Here is a 23,702-nt window from a genome sequence, read left to right on the forward strand (position 1 = left end):
AACTCGACCAACGGATAACTCGACCTCCCTGACAACAAGTCGACCTCCAGAATCGCCGTGCACTTGGTGCATTCATCACTAATAGTAGTGATAATGAACCGAATGTTATACGTTCAGATATAGGCCTATACCTGTGATGAATGAATCCCGGGGGGCACATCAAAACAAATTTGGTGGGTATGTTCCACCGGGATTTTGAGGTGGTGGGTCTTTGGGAGCTGATGGCGGCCGGGGTCTTTTGGAGCCGCTAACTTAATGCCTTTTGGAGCTGTGACCGGTCAAAATCAAGGGTCTTTCTTGGCTTTCTGGTTGTGAATCGCCTGAAAACACCAGAAATATGAGGTAGGCCTATGACCCTTGGCAAGTTTGGAATCTTTTAGAGCTGAAATGGGTATTTCTCTGAAAAGGTGTACTATTGGAAGATGGGCAATTATGAATTTGAAAATGATTATAAAAATGTTTCCTTTACATATCTGTAAGGATGTAAGTCTCTAGTGCATGAAAACAATATTTGGCGCAATCTTTAGGGGCGCCCTCTATATTATAGAGGGCGTAATCTGCAGGTTGTGCCAGCTAGGTGAGCATCATCTCCGTCACATTTAGGCCAAAAAGGAAAAAAGGACAAAAAAATTGTTAAAACTCATAATTATGAGTTTTATGGATAACTTGTAAGTTGCTTGATTATGTTTGCTTTTTTCATTTAAAAAAATATGATTTTGTACTTTCGTCATTTAGTTTGGGACAATGAGAGGCAGGCTGTACGGAAAAGTCATGTCTGTTGGTATTTTTTTATACTCATAATTTTGCTTGAAATAACTAAATAAATTTCTATTGACATAGTAAACACATACAATATCAATTACATTTCCAAATAGTAAATTCCATGTTGTCTGGGTCAAAGGTCAAATAAAGGTCAACAACAATTGTGATGGAGATGACATTGCTGTGATGGAGATGATAGTGATGTGACGGAGATGATATTTCTACACAAATTCCTATAGAGAATCATCTCCGTCATAATTGCACCGATAAATTTGATTTCAGTAATGTTTTCACACGATTTGAAAATGAAATTCATACAGATGAGATGGTTTAGAATTGGTAAGCATTTTTTGATAAACTAAACTGGACTTCGCTGTATCTCAAGATCCGGTGCTGTGATGGAGATGATGGTGATGTGACGGAGATGATATTTCTACACGAATTCCTATAGAGAATCATCTCCGCCACGGCAAATTGTGACCCCAACTGATGTAGCGGAGATGATGGTTCAGACATTGCTTACGGTTAATAGCAGGGTAAAGCTTACCCACGTGTTACATATCACCACAACAGCTTGTGGGACATACCCCGGGGGGACATATTCAACCATCATTATTTTCCGGAAAAAATCAACAATAACACTTATCAAATTGATCAGAAACGTTTGGAGATGATGTTGAATAAAGGTACGCGCCTGTATACTTGAAGATACCCTCAAAATTGGCAGGAAAAGAGTGCCAATGTGCAGCTATTTCGGGTTGATGTTTTTCGTCGTCTGTAAACGGCAGCGTACGGGGTCAAATTATTGACCTCTGATATTTGGTCTTCACCTCCAGCCGTTTTGATGCCAATGTGACGGCAATGATGCAAAACTAAGGGACAGCAATATTTTTTGACACAAATTTTTGAATTATTCCATAAAATTGACTTTAGAAGTGGTTTTAAGCATTTAAACCTTCTTAGACATGATATTTACCCCAGTCAGTGGTAATTTTCACTTCCAAAATACTACAAAATCACTAAAATTCGGTGCGTGGCATCGGGACATGGGGTTTTCAGGGGGGTCGTCAGATATTGAAGAATATTTTGACTCCAAAGAAATTTATTTTTCCCCACTTGGATGTTCTTAACTATTTTTATACATACAAAAGTCCATGCCTAAGCCAAAAAAGAAAAAAAAATCCGCTTTTAAAACTTGAGCGCCGAAAGTCGCGGGACTTAAAAGTTCACCTTTTCAGAGAATCACCCAAATATCAAAATCAAGGGTCTTTCGGAGCTCTATTTTGGTCACTGAAATATAGCGGGTCTTTTCTGCGAAAACCAAGAAGGTCTTTCCGGGGAGCCTACCCGTATGGTCATTTGTGTTATTTCCCCCCCCCCTCGGTAATGAATGCATGCACCAAGTTGTTGTTATTTATGTAATTCAGCAGCTTACGTATAGGCCTAATCAGCACATTAAAATGTTTTGTGCGAAATATAATATCGTGGGCTTATAATGAATTATTCCATCTTAAAAAAAATAATTATATTAAAAGGGCATTTCGTGACTGACCCACAGCATCGTCCCCCCATTTTTCTCAAACAAAGTTGAGATTATTATATCATTGGAAACCTCTGGCTACATAATGTTGACAAAAAAATTCTTGCAGAATAATTCGTTTAGCAAAGATATCGTGAAATTTAAATTTCGTTCTGGTTTACCAGAACATTACAACACATTGTCTATTGAGCAGTGTAATCCACATAATCATTCATTAACTCGCAAACGAAAATCGGAATCAGCTGAAATTTTATTAATATGCTTTTTTCGTGGATATCTACAAAAAAAAAAGAGGATGCTAGGATCGCGAAATACTCCTTTAGCAAGACATGATTTTTAAAATCATATGAACTCTGCATATGGCAATTACAATATTCACTTGATAAGGTGATTGGCGCATTGGCGCTTATACAATTAGAGCATTATGGCAGAGTAGGGTAGGCCTACATTCTTTGGTAGCCTGTTATAAATCATATCAATGTTAGGTATATGGGCTAATAATATTGTTATCAACATGATCCCAGTCAATCTTGCCCCCCCCCCCTTCCATGATCCAATGGAATTTATCATTTGAAGAGTCAGATAAAAAGGATACTATATAGCAGAGTTTTCGTGGAGAGTATAATTAATATCATAAAATTATGTGAATGATGGAAAGAAAAAGAGCAAGGTACACCAACCTGACGTGGGGAAAATAATACAGACTAGACAATACGCAGGTACTGGGGAAAAAACAGCAAAATAATGGGCTATTCCAGAAAATAAGTGCACACCCCTATAGAGGAGTAACTTTTCAATAAAAGAAATGTCTGGATTTTCAAGTTTACTTTCTGAAACTTGAATAACTGGAATTCCAGTTGCCAAAGTTACTGGAAAAGCTTGGAAATGCAATTTTAATTTTAATTTTAAAATGTATGAAAAATCACGGAATTGTCCAAAATGAGCTCCCAAATTGAGGATTTCCGATTTTGAACCATATTTTGCTGGATTTTCTTGCCTTTGAACACTTTAAAGTCTGGATTTCCAACAGTCATGACTGGACAAAAAGTCCGGAAATCCGAACTCCTCTATATAGGGGCTATGCATCTATTTTCTGGAATAGCCATAGGTATTTGAAGTAGGCATGTAGTTTTCGTTGTTTGCTGTTATATTTTGTTAATCGTTCCTTAGCCAAATGACATTTGACTAAGGTCTGTTTCTGTCGGGTTCTAATTCTTTCTTTCTTCTACCACATTACATTCTTTGCCTCAACTATTGCAATATTAACATCGCACGTTATAGTCGTACGATGCACTCTTTTCATGTGCATTCGCCTGTATAGGAGCGACCTTGTGCACAGAAAATAGGGAAAGGATTTAGCATAACAAAGGAACGTAGAACAAGCTCCGAGATCCAGCGTGAAAGTCATGGAGCCTGAAATTGAATATATGAATACAAAACCCACCCAAGTCCATACTTTGGCCAAATTGAGTTAAGCATGGGGAATTGTTGCTATATAGATAGGCCTGTCGTATGTATGAAAGAACAACTCAAATTCATCCTCTGTGTCTATTGAGCATATGAAAAATAGCATGTATGAAAGAAACACCCAAATCCAGGATATGAGTCTTGTAACACACTGATTGAAATCCATTATGTATAAAAGTCCGCTTGTAACACATTCATTGCTGGCCGGGATTGCTGGAGAGTGACTTTTTAAAACAAAATATGAATGTGTTTAATCAAGGAAAGTGTGTGGTTTATATTACATGGCAGTATGCTTATCAACATTATACATACGTGCTTTATTTTGTATTATCTTACTAGTGGTAATCTCATTCCAACATTATTGTCTTTGTATATGATTCAAAAAACCACCTAAGTCCAGCATTTAAAATGATCCCCACGAAGTCCCTGAAATGCTAATCGTCATACCTAATACAGTTTGACCCACTCATTTGCACGTAAAACTTACCATATTGACCAGGTAAATCTATAACTGAAAGAAAATGATACATCTGGTTTTTTTTCTTCTCAAAATTACTTCCCATGGACTTGGGTGGGTTTTGTATTCATGTATTCAATTGCTTATTTACATAACAAGGCCTAGCATATTTAGAGCCAACGCCCTTAATATCAATTTAGTTGATCACAGGATTGTCATGATCGTTACATAGTGCATGAGCTATCGTAGCCATATGCGTTAAGTGACGAAATTTGGTTATTAGAATCATTGGGGGGGGGGGGGGTGACACAAATGTCACGTGAAATGTCTGGCGCAAATGTCATGTCCTGTCATTATGGCTCAAAATGTGTTTTTCACTAAAATGCTATTCCTTCCCCATATTACATAACACCGTGATATCACTTGCACACATGCATCGCCGGTCTAAAAGTACAGTGTCTAAAAGTTGTACACAGAATTGGGGTCAAAGGTCATTTAGGGGTCATTTCCGGTATGTAGGCCTCTAATCAAGTAGTTAGTCACTATAGGACCATTGGGCGATGCCACAAATGTCACGTAATCATTTGCGGTCAAAGTTCATCCACGGTCAATGGCCAAAAACGTATAATTTTCACTCAAATTGACCCCCCTGATAGATTTGCACACAAATATGTCATCCATACAGCAAAGATATATAGTCCTTACAAGCCCATTGTGGGTCAATGAGCCATGTATAATTGGGCTGATCATTCAACATTATGCGTAAGCCTACTTTAAAGTAGGCCTATACATTTAACATGTTTAAGAACAGGTAAACTATCTTCGCAAATCTGTGTAGGCCTATTTACCTATTAGCTGAGCTAGGTCCTGTTTTTCTATCTGATTCTTCTTCTTTTTTTCCTTCTTTCTTTCTTTCTTTCTTTCTTTCTTTCTTTCTTTCTTTCTTTCTTTCTTTCTTTCTTTCTTTTCTTTCTTTCTTTCTTTCTTTCTCTTTCTTTCTTTCTTTCTTTCTTTACCAAATACTTTCAAAATGCTGCTGCTCCCGTAAATTACATAGTAGACCTACATTATCGTCACCACCATGAACCATAGGCTAGTGGTACAAATTAATGTCACATGAACAACTCTAGGTCAAAGATCAACATCACTGGCTAAGGTCCGTGCTCTGTGCAGCACTTATGTCTTTTGTTTGTAGGCCTACTGAAGGCCCAATAAACTTGATATATTTTGAAAAACGTTGGTTGAAAAGGCCTACTTGAAAAGGCTTAATTTCAGATTTGAAAAAGATGGATAAGACCACAAAGGTTGAACAAGCCGACTTCCTATGCCGAATTTTTGTGTTGAAAAAGACTCGACGAGGCCTGAGCCCCAAAATGGTTATGTTTGGGGTTTTTTTCAATCGACTTTTAATAGTTTTAGGCCGAATTTTGAATTTGGTGTTGAAAAAAAACCCGATGTGGTCCAAACCGACTTTTATTATTTGCAATGTTGAAAGAAAAACTAGAAGAACTCCCGCATTTCAGTGTTGAAATATACTCGACGGGGCCCAAACAGTTTTTTAAGTCGACTTTTAATAGGCCCTATTTGAAAGAATTGAAAAAGCAGAATTTTGGTATTGAAAAAGATTGTCGAGGGCGAAAAAGTTGTGAAAGCCGAAATAGTTAAACATTTTGAAAAAAGAAAGTGTAGAAAAGGTCACATCAATTTGTAAGCGCTCTTTAGCAAAGTCATAAAGTATTATTCAGATTTCCTTTCACAAATTAACCTTAACCATCGCGTATAACGTGCGCGACGTCAAGCGTGTGCATTGGACCATGTGCAAAATAATACGCGCTGGACGGCTAGCAGTAGGCCTACGCTTAATTTGTCAAAGGAAATCTGAATAGTACTTTGGTTCATTGAATTACGGTATGACAAAACAGGCGAAAATAGTAACTTTTTTTGCAAAAGATTTGCAATTTAAAGAGAATTGCTCATTCTAATGAGGCTAGTATAATTATGGACAATATAAGTGTCCATTTAAGGGATATGGAATAAGCGTTTTGAGCGTTTCGATAGTATTTTTTTTGTGGGACATGAGAGCACATCAAACATATCGAATTGCATTCTGAATACGAAGAATGTCTTTCTGATATCAAATAATTTTCATTTTGTGAAATTCACGATATAATACAAATGACAAATTATTAAAATTTGATATTTTTCACATTTTTGATATTATAACAGTCCTCGAAGTAAATTTTATAAATCTAATGATATAATTCTTAAAGTGTAGCCTATGTAGCTGGGTGGAAAAGCCGACGATCAATTGAAACATTTTGACCTTTCATATTGAAGATTATGGATTTTTACCCCAAAAGACCTATGGTTTGTTTGTTTTTTTGGTGTTTTGGGAAAACAGATCCATATCTTCAATACGAAAGGTCAAAATTTTCAATTGATCGTCGGCTTTTCATCCCACCTACATACACTTTAAGTATAAATCACCAGATTTATAAAGTTTACTTCGAGTAGGGCCTACTGTTAAATATCAAATATCAATTGTTAATCATTTGTCATAAAATGTGTATTACATTGCGAAAAAATCAAAATTATTTGATCAGAAGGACATTCTTCGTATTCAGAATGTAATTCGATATGTCTGATATGCTCTAATGTCCCACAATAAATACTATCCAAACGTTCATACCCCATCCCTTAATGACATAAAATTTGATAAAATATTGTACAGAGTTTTGACTTTAAAACCCTACAATTCCCGCTATACAATTATCACTAAAAATAAAACCACTACTGTCTGTTCAATTAGCTTAGATTCTTGAATTTTTGAGATATTTGAAAAAATAAAAAATTGCGGCCAAAGTCATCAAAGAAAAGTGTTAGCACAGCCTTGGACGGTGATTTATACTTTTCAAATTCCCAAGTTCAATTTAAAACCCCATTTCTTTTCAATTTTGCCTCATTTAGGCAGTTACTTGGGTCCACCAAAAAGGTTCGCAACCGTTACAAATCGAATGGGACGGTCCATTCTCAACTAGGGCATAGACCCTATCCAATTTAGCAAAACAATCTGTCCACCAATCTGGCCTGCCATTTCAATTGTTATACCGTTCCGGTTAGTGGATAGGTTCCATTGGTGATGATGGTCCACCGGTTTTTGTTACACGAAATTATATGGCGCGATTACGTTTTATGCATAACATTATTATGAGCATTATTTTTTTCCTAAACAATGACATTAAAATTATGGATTTCGTTCTTATTTCAACTGGTTTACAATGTAAATTGAGTTTTGTTTAATACCATCATTCCTTCCCAAGAATATCAGCATTCGCTTGACATTTTTCAGATACAGTAAATAAATAAATCAATAAATAAATAAATAAATACGCAAGAAATGTATTTATACCGGGTGTCCCCAAAGTCCCTTAACATTGTGAATTTGCCATAACTTGCGTTGGGTTAATAGTGTTGTTACAAAATTGCACAGTATGTAGATAATTCTTTTAGAAATGTTATGATACCAAACATGCCTATGTGGTCATGACCCTTTGGCATGAAATTAATGGATATCTACTGTACCGTAAAACCCACTTTTATAAAATAAGTCATTTGAGACGTGAACACGATATAACGTGTTATCATTTTAAAATCTGTTTTGTTTAATCTGGCTGTGTTTGTTTAATTGTTTGTTTTCAATGCGTAATCTTCATTTTCTGTTTTATCTGGGTTTTATATGGAAACTGCTTAAGATCTTTTCTGAGGATTCGATGAATAGTTGTACGGGGTACGTTGTTCTCCATTGAAAGTCGACGTACTGATCGCCTTGGGCTTTTTGCCACCGCTCTTCGTATGACATCAATGTTTGTAGCCGATCTTCCTGTTCTTCCACGTCCTGCCCGAAGTAGATCATGAACAGATCCAGTTGATAGGAATTTCAGCACTAGTCGGCTGGGTAGTGCATAATTTACATTAAACTGTTCCTTAAACATTGCTTCAGTGAGTTTGTCCGACTTTGTCTCGGCAAAGGACCATACGACCTGAATCCGTTGATCTATAGGAAATTCATCTTCACTTCAACTGTTTTAAAGTAAAGTTTAATCTACCTGGATGACTGAGAATATTCACAAAGTTTAATATTGTCAATATATCCTAATTATAATCTAAAACAGCAGTCACGCTTACGCTAAGCCATGTAATCCATGAATGTTCATACCGTGCGCAGTGAGTGAACCAACTCTATTGTTCAGGGAAGTTCATCATTCATGTTCTTGAACAAAGAACACATGAGCTTGCTTTTGTGGGTTTGATACACACATATGTACAGTCGCACAGTAAGGTCAAAGGGTCTTCAATAATGCTCTTTTTGGTATCAGAATAATTCTAAAAGATCAATCTATATGAATATGTTCTCCATTTTGGTATGAAGTAGGAAATATTTGAGATATGGCCAATTCACAATGTTAAGTTACTTTTGGGACACGCTGTATAAGCTGGGCCTATTTTAGAAAACTTAGCTCATAAATAATAACGTAATGTTTCAACAGTAGGGTTTCAACACAATAGGCATACTGGCAAATGTAGCTATTTTGCTGGACAATACTTCTTGATGCGGATGGTCGAATACATACTATCTCAGCGCAATATGACATTCGTCCCCATTGTCTAAATGGATTGATTCAAAAAAGTTTATGGTACCCGACGTTCTACGGCTTGTTATAAAAATATCGCGGGAAAAGACCAAAATTGAAAAGAAATGGGGTTTTAAATTGAACTTTAGAATTTGAAAAGTATAAATCACATTAGGTCTAAGGCTGTGCTAACACTTTTCTTTGATGACTTTGACCACAATTTTTTATTTTTTCAAATATCTCAAAAATTCAAGAATCTAAGCTAATTGAACAGACAGTATAGGGACATGTAAGTACATTCCATGATATTATAATGATAGGCACAAACACCATAAAACACCCAGGCGGCGGATGACATGATCGAGCCGGCAACTCGTGAAACCGCCCGGCCGTAGGCCTATGGCATTTTCCATATACTCGGTTAGTTTTGTGGGGTTCATTATCGAACCCCAACGGTTTTAGCTTGTATTTATATTTATCAACATAGGCCTAGGCCTATTTGTTTGTGATATTTCAAGCGTTTTAAAATTTCAAAATAATCACATTCAATTACACGGTTGACGATGAAAATTTACTGAATTTAGGGAATGCACGTCATACACCACCTGAAAACACCAACCCAAAAATAAACAAACATATCTGCAGTCATCGGCAATATCATCAATGAATGCACCATGTGCACGGCGATTATTGAGGTCGAATTATCAGGGAGGTCGACTTGTCCGCAGGTCGAGTTGTCAGGGAGGTCGAGTTGTCAAACCTTTGAACTTCCGTGAACTTTGACATAAACATCAGTCAATAACAAATGTTTTATTTTTATGTATTATTATTCAATAATAAATATATCATTTTGCAAGAAAAAGATAGAGCAGTATGCAATTAAATTTTAACAAGAAATATCTTGGATTATATAAAAATGTAAATCAAATAAACATATGAATATTTATGTGTTAAGCGTAACTGCAGTAATTTTTAAATATTACATCTGTTAATGATCAATAAAAATTGAACAGCGGCGAAAGAGCAAGATTTAATTTTTGCGAGAGCATCTATTGCACCTTATAATTCCTAATTTATTGCAGATCCATTGGCCAAATAAAGCAGATAATATGGGTATCATTGACCAAGTAAAGGTTCTACACAGCGAAGGTCTCTTCTCAAATGTAGCCATACTGGTAGGTCAATAAAACTGAGATGAATTTGAAAATAATAAATAAAGATTAACATGTCAAACAAACTGCCGAATTCTGCACTGCACCTATTCTACATTCTACAGGATTTTATGGGTAGACAACCTATGTACAGTTGTATCGCGCCCATCTTGTCCTCTTGAACCTAGAGGGTTGAGTGCAGATATCAGAACCGGGGATGATCCCCCTTCTCTTTTCGAATAGCTCTGACACTTTAACGTGCACAGGGATGAATCCTCCTGTACACGGTCACGGGACCAACGGCTTTACGTGACTTCCGAATCACGGACATCGCACATAACTACCTATATCTGCACGCATAGGCAGTGTATGGGGCGAGAAGAAATTCTTCAATTAAATTCTGAAATTAAATTACTGAACTTAATTGAAGGATTCCCGACCATATAGGAACTTTTTGGGAGGGAAGAGAATTTTCACCTAAGGCAAGCCCAAGGCTCGAACCCTCGTCGATCGTATCTCCCGGCCGGCAGCGCAATGCCTTAACCGCTCGGCCATCTCGCCCTATGTTTATAGCTAGGGAGAACCAGACAGGGTCTAATTCTGCATAAAACCGGGCAACGTTATTTCTATAGATCTGCTGCGCATTCAAATTGCATTGTATTGCATCGTAATTTCATTTGTGTCTATGCTAATTATGTTTACACAACATGAACTCACGTGTTTTCAAGCAAATTCGCCGATAATAGGTGATCAAAATCGATCGGAATGTTACAAAAGTACAGATCGCATTCAGCTTACTTCATATGAGATGATCTTGGGAAAAATACGGCCTAATTTGTCTTGGTGTTTGCGGAATGCCATGCAGTAAAATATTAATACGTTGCGGCAATTCATGATTGACAACTAACAATCGGCGTGTCCTTCGTTAGTTCGTATCCTCCACTGTCAATTTCTTATCCACTCACTAATCCTCACAAAAGCTTTGTGTTGATTACGTAATGTGTGGAGGCAAATTGCAATAAGTACAATGAAATAATGAGTAGGGCGGGCTCCGAGGCGGGTTTCTTCTTCATCTTACGTAACAGTAGGCCTATTGTTCTCCAAAAAAACCCGGAAGCTTGTCGTTTGGAGCTCTAGCTGAAATACAGCAAGATAATGTATAAGATAGTAAATGTAAACCTGTATTTTAGCTAGAGTATCTCGAGCTAGGGAGAACAGTAAACTGTCTTACATGCTTTTTCAATGGGAAATGAACTTTGCAGCTTGGATGATGTCACGAGAGATTAGGTCACGTGTCATGAGGTGGTCCATTTTGTGTTACATGGTCAAAATGGTCAAAAAAATTATTTTTTAATATGTTATAGATATTGTAAAACTACAACATCTCTAGACGTTCGCCTTTTGTATCTCTTTCCTTGTTGGAAAGGTATAACGTTGTGGAGATAGGAACATGTACGACCATCCGGGACCTACTCTGCCATGTTTGGCTGAGTAACGCTTCGCTGAACACGGTCTTTTGTGCCTATGTAAATTATCCTCTGACAGGTATTGTGTTGAGAAATGACCTCACGACTTTCACGTGCTTAGAATTGTACCATTGACATTTATCAAATTTTGACATTCGGACAACGATGGGATCTTTCTATATATGCAGATCATATTCGTTAGCCTGATATCTGGCCTTTAAACTTACCAATATTCTTCAGAAATTTGCTCATACATCTTTACAGCATGAAATAGACGACATTTGTGTGATATTGGCAATGTCAAAGGTTACGATAATCTGGACTATTCTACTTTACGGGGGAGTCCGAAAATGAACTTTGGCAGGGGCTGAAATGCATTTTTTACTAGCGCAATTTCTGTTTGTAACTAAAGCATTTGGAGTTCCAAGACAATCCAGCGTGTATTTTTTATTCCAACGGCGGCCGGCCGGGTCGGTCATGCGTGAGTTATTCTCGTTTTATACAGGTGTTTTACGTTTCATGTTAATTTACTATTCCTAGTCCACTACTCCGTCATTTATCCACCCCACAAGTAAAATGGACATGACGACCTATGCCTGCCACTTCCACATACTTGTGCATAATACGGAAGGTCGATTTGTGCCCATAAATGTTTAGGCCTATGTTAAACTGTATGTTATACAAATTGTACAGCTATAATTTCTACCCTATGACGAACCGACATACCTGTAAATCAAATAGCCCACAAAAAACTGGTCATCGCTGGTATTTTTCATGAAGAAAAACGACACTTTTTTACGCCGAACATGTCCAAAACACGCCAGCTGACGACAAGCCTCCCCACGCATGTACATAAACAAGCCGTGTTCATTGTTTAATTGTCACCTGCAGCTGTTCGCAAGAAAACTTTCTGCATAAAATTACCTGGGGTCGTTATCAGGCCTGAGACACACTGGCGCTAGTTTGAGGACAGTCACTATGAGTTACTAATGTCGGCACATGCAGAAAATGCATGATGGGTCGCCATTTTGTGACTCGTGCAGCTAACACAAACAAATTATTGGACTTAATAATCTTTTCAAGTTTTAATAAAACGTGCATCTATCATGATAATATTACATTTTATTATTTGAATTACATAAGCTATGTCAATTTTGTGTCCATGTTAATTTTTATATGGATTTACCTGTGTTGATTTTAAACTGTTGTGAACGTGGAGCTACGCAAATTGGCAGGCGATTACCCACCATGCAATGATGCAATGCGAATACACGGAAACGATCCAGTTTAGGATGCATCGCAGTTCCTGTTGTGTAAACCAGGCGTAAACCGCCCATCCAACCTGATCGTGTGCACAGGATTTGTGCTGGAGGCTAGTTAATGCGCACAACCAATGCGCAGAAGAAGACCTTGATACTAGGCGGAGCTTACGTTTCACAAGAATGATTGACAGCTGTGAGTAAGTGAAATTCTGTTCTGTGATTGGTACAAAATATGGTTCTCGTATAAATGAATATATTATCCATGGCTTCAAAATTAGGAACTGTTTCTTCCACAGAGCCCTATAGGGCTCTATGGTCTCTACTCATCATACACGACCGTAGAAGATCTGGCCAGCGAAGACGCTTGCCAATCAGGCTAGCTATTTGTACGGCGTGGCCTCTCATGCTTTTTATTATCTCTGGTCTTGTCACGCTGGTAGATTCGCCCACCTGTGATTACTGACCTGGATCTGACAGAAGATTGTGGAATTTACGATTTTCAGCAGCAGGATTTTATGAAACTGCCAATATTTGCAAGTACATTTTTTGTATTCTGAAGGATCGGTAATAATTAAAATATTTTTCATGGTGTCGGTAGTGCAAGTTGATGAAGTTAGTGAATTTGTGGTTTTGTATGTTATGTGCAAGAGTGTTTTCAGGAAGCGTAAATAGGCAGGCCGTTATGCTAAGCTCTCCATCTTATATGTAAGTTCGGCGACGAACTGGACACATCACACGGTAGTGTGATGTGTCCAGCCTGGATATAATGACGACCCCGGGATGTGGCGAGGTCAGATGCGGTTGCATGATGGTATAATTGAAGACCGAATTAAAAAGACTAGTTTGCGTCTGACGTCAGGGCAAAGGCGCGACGTGATTGGTTACTGACCTGCGCAGTACGGCATTTTTGGTCTGGTTGACAGGACGTCATGTCACGTCATATGCAAACTAGTCTTTTCAATTCGGTCTTCAATTATAGGGAAGATTGTTGCAAATGGAAAAAGTCACATGAAAGGTCAAATGATGCCAATGATGTAAATAACAGAAGAACCGAACAATTCCCTCCAAGTAAATGCAAGCGTTTTCACGGCAAATCAACAGGGATCGTCGAATTGAAGGTAACACAAATGGGTACACTATGATGGTCAATATTGAGGTTCATTTAAAATAGGTAGGAAAGTGTGCATAAATATGAAAAATATGTTTTTTCAAATGGAATTTTACAGCTCTTATGGTGACCCACGAACACAATGAAAAGGTCAATTTTCATCATTTATTTGTTCTGTTGCGTTCAACCATCTCCAACAATTTTTTCAATGTAAGTGCCTCTGGCCCTAGTGGAAGTAAAAACGGATACTATGGCCAGAGTTCTAGGGCTAAACATCTCCTACAATTTTTACCTCAAAAATGTTTATCGTTTTGGCGTAATTGCCTAATTAATAACTAATTAGCCCATAGGCCGCAATGTAAATCAAAATTTTCAAATGCGTTTTTCTCAAATTGGACCTTATTCACATAAAATACCCCACAACAAATGTCTGAAGTTGGATTTTGTCCAATGTGCTGGGATATGTTCACAACATATGCATCAGTCTGAAAAATTTTATGTAATCACGTTCACGATATACAGGGTGCACCAAAAAATATTTGATATTTTTTAATTCAAATTTAATTAATCATTCATATTTTCCCAACACTACTTTCTACCATTTTCATTATGCAAAAATTAGTTTCCTTGTGCAATTTCCTTTCAGAAAATACATACATTTATCATGATACAGTGAATATTAAAGGAGATATGGACCTTTGCAGTTTTTGCATGTGATTGCATTGACTTCTGTGCATTTAGAGGCAACCCGTGGTACAAAATGTAATGAGAAACTAATATGGAACATGAAATTGATCAATTTTGAAGTTAATCTTGTTTCTTTGAGTAATTGGCTCTAAAATGAGACATTGAAAAGCTCAATATGACAAGGGGTTATGAAGATACAATAATTTATTCAAACCAACACTATGGAAATCTTACATTTTCCTATGCTAATAGTACTCCTGATCCACATGCTCCTGATCCACGTGCTCCTCCACCCCATCAATTTTCAATTCCAGCTGATGCCATTTATTTAGTTTGACTCACTTTTCAGTACTAGTTTACACAGTTTTAGCCCTGTTCTTTAGCTTTAAAATGAGACCCAAAGTAGCTCAACAGGACAAAAGGTTGGTTCAATATGACATTTTTCATTCGCCTACATTCGAAAAATTGTAACACCACCACCTTTTTGGTGTACCAACTTGTGACATGTGACCATTAGCATTTATTCCGTATTGAAAAGCGTGTACTGACGGATATGCAGTCGACCGGCCTCTAGGCATCTGTCGGATTTTTGATGACTACAATGTTGTAAGGCTAAGCTTTGGTCAAAAAAGGGTGGGGGTTCAATTTTTGATTAAAAAAAGGGTGTCCTGGGGGCTTGGTTCTACCTAAAAAGTGTGGGGTGGGGGAATAAGGTTATTAAAGGGTGGGGGGGGGTTATGTAGGAGCTTACACACGGAAAATGTGACATGATCAAGGGGAATGAGTCGCATGTGTTTCAAAAGAGGACATTTAGAGCTTTCAGAAACTGAAAACCCCATGTTGACAGTAGGCTACAACTTTTCTTTCCAAAGTTACATCAATTTATCAATTGCTGAAAATAATATAAAACAAAGGAATTTTAACACTTTCTTTGCCAATATCTCAAAATCGATATTAGCGACATCTGACTTATTTCCCTTGAACGTGTCACAAATGGTATCAACTAACAATCCACAATCATAGAAACTAGGAAATCATATAATGTCCATGTACAGCAGATTTTTTTTACAACAAGTTACTTCTCACCATTTTCTTTTGTGGCTAAACTTGATTAGGAGAAGTCCTTTTTGTAAGAATATCCTTTTAAAATTTGGTTGAAATTTGTTGCCAAAAATGATGAATAAATGTTTTAATTCCACCACATAAATTCTTCTGATCAAACTTGCCGCCCAAATAGCACATGGCAAACTGCAGCCTGTAGGCCTTTACGTACAACATGTAACCTTATAGTCTGTATCAAGTCTTAAAAAAAACCAATTTATTTCTTTGATACACTTCACCGATCAGCTTCTTTTCAATACACTGGTAATGGAATGTTGATGCCATTTACCTAAATCAAAGTTTGTTTAAGTGTTGTGCATCCTTAATTATTCCTATGGCATGTTTGTTTATGTGATGAGCGCCCTTGAAGTATGCTAAACATGGCCTGTCACCCAGCACATAATTTCACTGGACGCTAGGCCTGGCATTTTCGGGTAATTTTGTACCCGGGTCCCCGCCGCAATTTTCGGGCGGGTAACCGGTACCAAATGAAAAAAAAAAAAAAAAAAAAGTTTTTTTTTTTTTTTTTTTTTTTTTTTTAAGTTTTTATTTTTCGGTTTTGTAGTGTCTCTGGACCTAGACCTAAATGCCAGGATCATTCATGGTTGACCTAAAAAAAAAAAAAAAAAAAAAAAAATTCAAGATATTTTGTTATTTTTTATATGAAAATTGATAATTTGTATTCATGTCATAGTCTATTAATGATTTCAAAATGTATTGAATTTGAATGCATTTTGAAATTTTTTTTTTTGAATTTGGTACCCGGGAGGTATTTCCTACCGGGTAATGTAATCTCGGCGGGTACCCGTTTACCCGACCGAAAATGCCAGCCTTACTGGACGCTGACATCTTGAAAAATGTTCGTTGTTGTACTGTAGGATGCTCTCGGTAAAATACATTCTTTTACCACTTCAAGTTCAACATATAGACTTCGATATGTAAAGGAAAGCTAAGTGCAGATACTAGTAATAAAAGAAGATAGGTTTCATCTTATGTGTAGTCTATCCTTTTGTGCACTAATTTGTCATTTGAAGTCAAGTATTTGGTTGTTGGATGCGAGTCAAAAGATTACCAAGCTTCCGGACAATAGGTTTCTACTCGTTTCCGAGAACCGGCCTATTGAAAATTGTCAGTAATCAGTTATTGAGTCGACTCAGTTGAGCTAGTTGGTAATGTTTGAATGTTTCAACTTTCCGTTTGTTTCCAACAGGCTTGTTTGGTAAAGACGGCTTGCGAACAGAACCCAGAGCTATTGACACCATCTGAAAAGTACCAGTTACAAGTTTACTATGCTGATGCTTTGTTTGAACAACAAGAGTACAAGAAGGCAGAGGTAGGGTATGCGTTCAGGATATGTATTATACATGTAATTCCTCAAATTGACTAATTGTAATACAGCATTTGTGTGTGCCAAATATAATTTTCACTGGGCCAAAATTGCGCCATACAGCCTCTGAGTAAGGCCAAAAAAAAAGTTGTTTGTTTGTCCTCCACCGCCCGCTCCTCAGAATAGCAATTTGGCAAAAATATCAAGGTATCATTTACACAATTATTCACATGTTGAAAAGTATTGATGCTATTGATAATTAGAGTTCCATTATTTGATTAAGATGCACTGTCGGTTTGTAGTCAAATAAGACAGTAAGTATTCAACAAAAATAATACAAGTCTTTTTAGTTTCTCTGTGGTAATTGCCCAAACATGCTCATCTGTCAGTATACAGTTCTTTAACCCCAATAGGCTTCCACATACATAGAATGACCTTTGAGTGTGTTGGGTACAAAAACTCATACTCCATCCACTTGAAGTCAAATTTTGAGCTATATGTTAGTTAATGGAGGTCATTAAGCTTTGCAATTAGGGATGAGGTTATTATGGCTCATAGTGCTTGTTCAATTTCAGTCCCAGCTTACCGTGTATACCCCAATCTGATAATAGTAAAATATTACATGGATGTAATTGAAGTTACTGTAAAACTTGTGGTCACAGTGAATATCGCATACCCTGCTGACAGCTCTTTATAGTGTATCCGATCCACAGGGGTAATTTGATCACCTCATTTGAAAATTATACATAAAATTGTTTTGACATCATAATTTATCTTTTCAGTTATTATACCGGCGAGCGCTGCAGTTGAAGAAAGTGTTGCTGAAGAGTAAGGTAAAGGGAGGCTCACACAGCCACAGCAGCAGTCAGCAGCAATCATCAGCAGATGGGCTGCCCTCGGAGTTGGATGTCAAGTTCCGCATCTATGAATGCAACTATCATCTGAAAAGTTACAGGGAGGCCATTGCTGTGGTAAGAGAAAATGCTTAGGAAAAATCTGTTTTGGATCTGTGGATCAGGCATCGGATATCATTGCAATGATCAGCACCCAAAGTATTCCATCCCTTTATTTGACTTCAGATGGAGACGTTAGCGCATTTTGTGGGGAAGGGCATTCTCACTCTCTCATTCACTCATATTTAACCCCATGAGAACTACCTGTCGATTGGCCTAAATGAATATTGTGTCTAATTTTGAACCAATCAAGGAGGGTATTAATAAAATTGTCTGCAAATGCAAGTTTGACCATAAATAGTTTAAAGCCTAGTCATAGTTAGCAATTGAAATGAGCATTTTAAGTAATATCAATCAATCAGAAATGCTGTTATATGACCAGTAGTGTCTAGGGGTTGAGAGTTAAGACTACACCCCTGCCCAATTTTGTGCCTATTTTTGCATTTTTCTCAAAAATTATAGCGCATTGGTGACAAGTAAGATATGTATATTATAGGGGCAAGGACTACAACTACTGCACTGGAAATTTTATTTCAGCACAGACAACAGTTGTGGAGTTACAGTCAAAAATGAGGAAAACCAATATTTGATCAATAAATCAATAACTACTTGCCTTGAGTTGCTGAATTTTCAGTGCAGTAGTTGTAGTCTTTGCCCCTATAATATACAAATCTTACCTGTCACCAATGCGCTATAATTTTTGAGAAAAATGCAAAAATAGGCACAAAATTGGCCAGGGGTGTAGTAAATTACTTATACTGTAACAAAATCGATATGTAGGTTAAGGTAGTTGTATCTACTTCTAGGACAGTGAAGAAACAGTTATCAAAGTCTTTACATTTATTCTGCTGTCTCTTGGATAGATTGTTGCCAACAATAACGGCAGCGTATGACACCTGCTTTGGTTTCACAAAGCCTTACAATCGATCTTGCGATTGGTGTACCACACGTAAACCCCTATTAACCCTAACTTTCCAAGTGCTCTTTGGCGAATGGAAGGGAAAGAAGGAAGGTATACAGAGAGAAGATAAACAAAGAAGTTGTTTTATTTAGGGTGGGATTCGAACCCGAGACCCCTCGCATGCCAAGCACTATACAGGTCGCCCACCAGTAGCTATTGCATTGTGTGTCGCTGTCCCGACCCGGCATATCTATATGATTTAGGGGGATTGCTTCATCACATTATGTGGGATGCATGCATGCACAGTGGCTTTCAGCTGAGTATTTTGTAGCGCATGATGCAGTTAGGGTTAAATCTATTGTAAGATCAATCATACATTTGCACTGAGGTTTTGTGAAGTGGGCCCCTGGGTAGAGTGGGACAAGCAAAATCAAGTGTTTTCCCCAAGCTTAGGGCATAACATGTTGGCTCTGACAGGGTTTCGAACCCACAACCATGTGATCATGAGTCAAATGCCCTAACACTGGCAAAACATTTAATAGGCCTACATGCCCTATGGAAGAGGAACCAATGTGAACTTATATCATAAGATAGTTAATCCTATGGACACTACTGGTCATCTAACAGCATTTGCAGGCATGAGAATTTTCAGTTTAAAAACTGAATTCAGTTTTTTTTATAGTCAAAATTTCCGCAACTTTATTTAATTTCAGCCTGTTTTTGGTACTTTTTGCCCAATTTCACGCGCATTTTCAGTTTTTTCAGTTTTTTTTAGGAAAGTGCAGTCTCATGCCTGCATTTGGAATGCTCATTGCAATTGCCAATTGTAACTACATGTAGGATTTATGGTCAAACTTGCATTTGCAGATGATCTTATTAATACCCTCAGGTAGTTCTCATTGGGTTAAAAACAGAGAATATAATGCTTTGAAGGAGGATTGTAAACTCAATAGCTGTTATCTTTTGTATTGAGGAAGTATAATGTAAGAAGTGGAATATGACGTTGTCTTATAAGAACAGTGAATTTGTGTAAAATTTTACCCACATCCAAGCAATTGACTTTAATCGTTAATGTTTGTTTTCTTGTAGTTGGAAAGCATTCCAGCTAAGCAGCGTAAACCCAATGTGAACATGGCCCTTGCTAAGCTATACCAACACTTTGGCATGGAGAGATCAGCTACAACAGGATTCAAAGAAGTTCTCAAGTAGGTACTTTTTTTTATTCTTTTTATGCTGTTGATACATGTACCACCATAAATTTCAATGAAAAACAAAAGCAAACAAATAAATAAACAACATAACTCAAGTCATCCAAGTAACTGTATGTGGATTAGATAAAGCCACAATTTCTCCGTGTTTCAAAATTTAAAATCTGTGTTACAAATTGGACGATTCCATGATTTTCTGTTTTCCACTATAGAGCACTGAAAAGTTAAAGCAAACATGATTTAAAAGTGTATTATGCCTTACCTTTTAGTGTAGTATGACCAGAATCTTGCATCGTAGGCCTAAAATTAATGTATAATAACTTTTCTTTGTTTTATTTTGCAAATCAACACAAAAGTTAGACATTTTATACAGTTTTTCACTATTTTGTGGCATTTTCAAATTTCTGTGAGCAAACCCCGAATTCTGTGAATTTTTCTGTTTCTTCGAATCGCCGAGAAATCGTGGCTTTAGGATTAGCGATCAACTGAACTCATCACCGGTCAAGCCCCTCATATGGAGCTCCTGCATAAGGAGGATGAGAAGACCCAGCTCAGGAACATGCATGCATGTATATCTTAAACAAGCACTGTTTATGTCATTACAATAATTAAATAAAACATGTTCAACAGAAATCCTAAAATGCTTTTCCAGCATATGTGTATAGTTAATCCAGTTAGCAAATTTCCCAATAGGAATCGTCTTTATACAATGCTTTTCATATTATTGATCTGAATTTCTTTGTGCGTGAGAAATTGTGCAATAAGTTTTATGTAATTAAAAAAAATATGAATTGCTCTAAATTTTATCCTAAACAAATAAGTAAGTAAACATTATTTACTGAAGGGTTGAATGCCTTATGATGCGTCATAATTCTTAGCGATGGTGACTGATCCGTTTTTCCATCTTCCTTACAGACAGTGCCCATTGGCATTGGAGGCAGTGCTAGGGCTATTATCACTGGGTGTCAAAGGCACAGAAGTGGCTGCACTAACCATCAATAGTTTGCCAAATGCCAGCAATCTAGAATGGTAAGAATAAACCATGAAATCTGAATCAATGAAAAATCCAATAAATCAGTGGATTTACCAATAAATTGATCAAGCATTCAATCAAGCAATCAATGTTACAAGGTGTTAAAGGTACATAAACGGCAAGACAAACTGTGCCAGCAACTTGATAGTGGTGATAACGTTTCAAATAATAAAGCAATCATTGAATCAACCATGCAATCAATTAATCAACCAACCAATCAATTGAGCAATCAACCGGTGTCACTTGGCGTCAAAGGCACAGAACATGCAACACTACTAATGGTAAAATACAAGATCAATCAATAAACCATCCAAACAATAAATCAATCAAATGGATTTACCAAGATTTTTAGCCCTTCTTTGTACTTTTTAGCCCATTTTTGACCTTTTCATCAAAGTTTTCCCCCATTAAAAGTTGGCTCCCCCACCCATCTAAAAGAGGGCAGACTATGACACTGGTTGTGGCATCGGAAGGCACTGCAGTGGCAGGACATCAGTGAATATAGTTTACCAAGTTCCAGAAACTTAGTGGTAAGATAGATTCAACTAATAATAATAAGCAAGTAAGCATGCAAACAATCAATGGAACCAACAATCCATCAACTTAAAAAAAAAAGGTGCAGTGATTTAGAGGGCGCTACGCAAAGGCACAACGCCTCAGCACACTTTACAGGTTGTCGCTGACCACTATGGCCCACATCATTCCATAAACCATTTAACAACCAATTCAGGGACTTCGCTGCTACAAGAGCGCACACCCTAGACATTCCACAAATAACCTTGCAACCAGAATCGGCTCTGTGAGTTTCATACGGGTTACTACGAGACAATTAGCAGTAAGTTCCTTGTCCATGGGAATTTCAAGCTAAATCAATTATTTCCACAACAGCATACTAGGCACCGCCAGGATTCAAACCCGCAACCTCTTGCACCATAGTCGAACACCTTATCGATTGAGCTAACTTACCTTTTGGTTGTAGCTTTCCTGCTAGGCAAGCTATGATATGTTCACCCTATGTTTATTAGGGTTGTTAGTAGAGTGATTAAAATCAGAATTTTGACTTTTCATTAAATCTTGATGAGCTTTAAATAAATGAATAATATGGCATTGTTACCATTCAAAATGATGTTATTTTCAGGTTGACATTCTGGTTGAAAGGTCATGCATATAGTGCCAGCAAGGATTATGCCAAAGCTGTCAGCACATTCAAGAGCCTGGAAACTGGGGTAAGTGCACTAGAAAAAGTGGATCAGTATCATTTTCTTTTGGCATCAAATTGTCACGGAGGTATAAGTGCGTTAGTGTTCTAGACCTGATTGGGAAGTCCTCATTTGGTCTATACGCTAACGCGCTCATCTCTTAAACCCAGGGTCGTGGATTCGAGTCCCGGCAGGACCGGAAGTGGCTCGAGGAGGCGCAGGATATTTCCGTGAGGGGTTTGTGACATAAATGGTGGCAGCGGTGGTCCCTGGTGTTTCTTAACACCAGGGGGATCACCCATCGGAAAGGGTTAGGCGTTCACAAAAATGGCTGGCCGAGTATTCCTTGTATCAAGGGCGACCAGTCTGGCCGAGTATGCCTTGTATCAAGGGCGACCAGTTTAAACAGAGGAAGTAAAGGCGCGAGGACGCCTTACGAGGAAGGGGAGCATGTCACGGAGGTATAAGTGCGTTAGTGTTCTAGACCTGATTGGGAAGTCCTCATTTGGTCTATACGCTAACGCGCTCACCTCTTAAACCCAGGGTCGTGGGTTCGAGTCCCGGCAGGACCGGAAGTGGCTCGAGGAGGCGCAGGATATTTCCGTGAGGGGTTTGTGACAAAATGTCTTCCACTGGCATCAAAAGGCTTCAAATGGCTTCCAATGGCATCAAATGGAATCAGCAGTGTTGGAATTAAACATTTTTATACATAAAAAAATTTGCTTTCATTACTTTTCTCTTGGTACATCCACATACTTCAGTGTGTAAGTCTATGGCATAAAAATGCTACTCAACTCCAAAATTGTGTAGCAAATTGATAAAATTGTGTAGCATATTACTATGCTATACCAGCTACTTCCAACGTTGGGAATCAGTGACGCCAATTTTGGCATTATCAGTGAAGCTATTATATTGATTTTCAATGTAAAATGGAATCAGTGATGCCAATTTGAGATCAGTGATGCGAATTTGGAATCACTGATTCCAATAATTATGGAATCAGTGATTCCATAATAGCTTCACTGATGCCAAAATTGGCGTCACTGATTCCATTTGATACCATTGGAAGTCATTGATGCCTTTGGAAGTCGTTTGATGCCAAAAGTAGAAAAATGATGTGGTTCCACTTTTGCTAGTGGTGTATGTTTTTGTAAGTAGTGTTTAATAGTTTAGTGTAGCTTATGTTCATATTAGATCAGACTACTAATTAGCCTGATTAACTGCGAAGCTCTTAGTTACTTTGGCCTCATAACTAGGCATCTGGACAGTTTCCTTGAAAAAGTCTTGATACATGGGACGACTGAGGGTTCTTGTAGACCTGATTGTCCAAAGTCCAGATGGAGGATCAAGGTACTTATTGGGGAACCAATGCCAGTGATGTACAAACTCGCTGATGATCATCAGAGGGTGGCATACGAAGTCTTGAGCTGTTGGATATGATGGAGACGT

General features: G+C 37.6%; 1 protein-coding gene across 1 annotated transcript in view; it reads left to right on the plus strand.

Annotated features, from left to right (window-relative positions):
- Window positions 1–9,859: 9,859 nt before the first annotated feature.
- LOC140144351 (anaphase-promoting complex subunit 7-like) overlaps window positions 9,860–23,702 on the plus strand; it is a 50,577-nt gene continuing 36,734 nt past the window's right edge. The window contains exons 1-6 of the mRNA XM_072166176.1: window positions 9,860–10,032; window positions 16,843–16,965; window positions 17,742–17,930; window positions 19,903–20,018; window positions 20,937–21,050; window positions 22,193–22,280. Of these exons, the coding sequence (XP_072022277.1) occupies window positions 9,967–10,032; window positions 16,843–16,965; window positions 17,742–17,930; window positions 19,903–20,018; window positions 20,937–21,050; window positions 22,193–22,280 (696 nt within the window). The 5' untranslated portion in view covers window positions 9,860–9,966. The remainder of the gene's footprint in view (window positions 10,033–16,842; window positions 16,966–17,741; window positions 17,931–19,902; window positions 20,019–20,936; window positions 21,051–22,192; window positions 22,281–23,702) is intronic.

Source organism: Amphiura filiformis, unplaced genomic scaffold (assembly GCF_039555335.1).
Source record: "Amphiura filiformis unplaced genomic scaffold, Afil_fr2py scaffold_50, whole genome shotgun sequence".
Classification (NCBI taxonomy): Eukaryota; Metazoa; Echinodermata; class Ophiuroidea; order Amphilepidida; family Amphiuridae; genus Amphiura; species Amphiura filiformis.